Source organism: Euleptes europaea, chromosome 7 (genome assembly GCF_029931775.1).
Source record: "Euleptes europaea isolate rEulEur1 chromosome 7, rEulEur1.hap1, whole genome shotgun sequence".
Classification (NCBI taxonomy): domain Eukaryota; kingdom Metazoa; phylum Chordata; class Lepidosauria; order Squamata; family Sphaerodactylidae; genus Euleptes; species Euleptes europaea.
In genome coordinates, this window is record NC_079318.1 from 88,875,156 (window position 1) to 88,877,090 (window position 1,935).

General features: G+C 50.7%; 1 protein-coding gene across 1 annotated transcript; it reads right to left on the bottom strand.

Annotated features, from left to right (window-relative positions):
• Positions 1 to 350: 350 nt before the first annotated feature.
• Positions 351 to 1,292, bottom strand: LOC130480853 (olfactory receptor 6N1-like). The gene has a single exon (XM_056853475.1). The coding sequence runs from the start codon at positions 1,290 to 1,292 to the stop codon at positions 351 to 353; it is 942 nt and encodes a 313-aa protein (XP_056709453.1).
• Between the last annotated feature and the right edge of the window lie 643 nt (positions 1,293 to 1,935).

A 1,935-nucleotide genomic window follows, 5' to 3' on the forward strand; every position in this document is an offset into this window, starting at 1 on the left:
CAGAAGATGGCCAAGGTGCCCTCCCTCTCATGATCTGCCTAAGGTCATAGAATTAGCATTGCTGACAGATGGCCATCTAGCCTCTGCTTAAAAACCTTCAGGGAAGGAGAGCTCTCCACCTCCCGAGGAAGCCTGTTCCACTGAGGAACTGCTCTGTTAGAAAATTCTTCCTAATGTCTAGACAGAAACTCTTTTGATTTAATTTCAACCTGTTGGTTCTGGTCCGACCTTCTGGAGCAATGAAAATACTCCCGGCATGCTCAGTAGCAGTTTGTATCTCAGTGGGATTGTGATGGAATAGGGGCAGATATACAGCGCTGGGTGTGATCTTCACTTCTGATTACCCAGGGCTATTCTATCTCCCTAGCTGTCAACATGAACATTCTTCTCAAGGCCGCTTTGATTTCTTTGTTTCTCAGGCTGTAGATAATTGGGTTAAGGAAAGGGGTCATGATGCTGTAGACGACGGCCAGCGCCCTGTCGTAATCCAAGGAATAGCTTTTCGTCAGCCGGACGTACATGAACAGAATGCTCCCGAAGAAGATCAGCACCACTGTGAGGTGTGCGGCGCATGTGGAGAATGCCTTTCTCCTGCCAGCGGCCGTGCGGATCCGAAGTATGGCTCTGATAATAAGCAAGTAAGACGTTGAGATCAGGAAGAATGTGGCTAGGATTTTGCAAGCGTTGATGATGAAATCAACGAGAACGTTGACCGAGGTGTCGGTACAGGCCAAGCTTAGGAGCGGTGGGAAGTCACAGAAGATGTGCTCGATTTTATTTGGGCCGCAGAAAGGCAGCTTGGAGACCAAGATGATTTCAGCCATGGGGCCTAGTAAGCCACAGATCCAACAGCTAGCGGCCAGTTTGAGGCACAGCTGGGTGGTCATGATGGATGAGTAACGCAGCGGGTGGCAGATGGCCAGGTATCTATCGTACGCCATTGCTGTGAGCAGGTAGCACTCCGTGGCTCCCAGAGAATGGAAGAAATAGATTTGCACCAGGCACCCAGGGAAGGAGATGCTCTTCCTCTGGCTGAGTAAGTTTGAGAGCATCTTGGGGATGGTGGCCGCCGTGTACCAGACCTCCAAGAAGGACAGGGAACTGATGAAGAAGTACATGGGTGTGTGAAGCCGGGAGTCAACCCGGATGATGATGAAAATTAGCAGGTTGCCGACAATGGTGAAGAGGTAGATGATGAGGAGCAAGAAGAAGAGGGGCTTGTTGAAGTGTTGGAGCTTGGGGAAGCCCATGATGAGGAACTCGGTGACCTTGGTCTGGTTGAACGGCTCCATGTCATGCAGCGGCAGTCTTTAACCCATGAATCTGGAAGGTCATGTGGATTATGGAGCTCCACCTGAAGAAGAAGAAGAGTTGGTTTTTATATGCCGACTTTCTCTACCACTTAAGGAAGGATCAAACTGGCTTACAATCACCTTCCCTTCCCCTCCCCACAACAGACACCCTGTGAGGTAGGTGGGGCTGAGAGAGCTCTAAGAGCTGTGACTAGCCAAGATCACCCAGCTGGCTTCATGTGGAGGAGTGGGGAATCAAACCTGGTTCCCCAGATCAGAGTCCACTGCTCCAAACCACCACGCTTAACCACTACACCACACTGTTCTGCTGGGCTATGAGCCCCCAGAGAGCTGGTTTTTGGAAGGGCTTGCCACTAGAATGCATACTTGTCTCCTACCTCTCTCCGTGTCAGCAGAACAGCGAGGTGAGATCACTCAACAGTCGAGAGGGATTCTCTATAGCTTGTTCCTCACTCTGGTACATCTCTTGGCTTTCAGCTCCTGTTTCCTGGCTCTCTTGACCTAACAGCCCACAATCCTGGCCTTGACACTGGTGAGGTCATAACTTTTGCTCCCCTTATTCTTGTCACATGACTTCGATGCCATGGGCGTGCAGCTCAGTGGATCCTGTGTGGCCTGGATG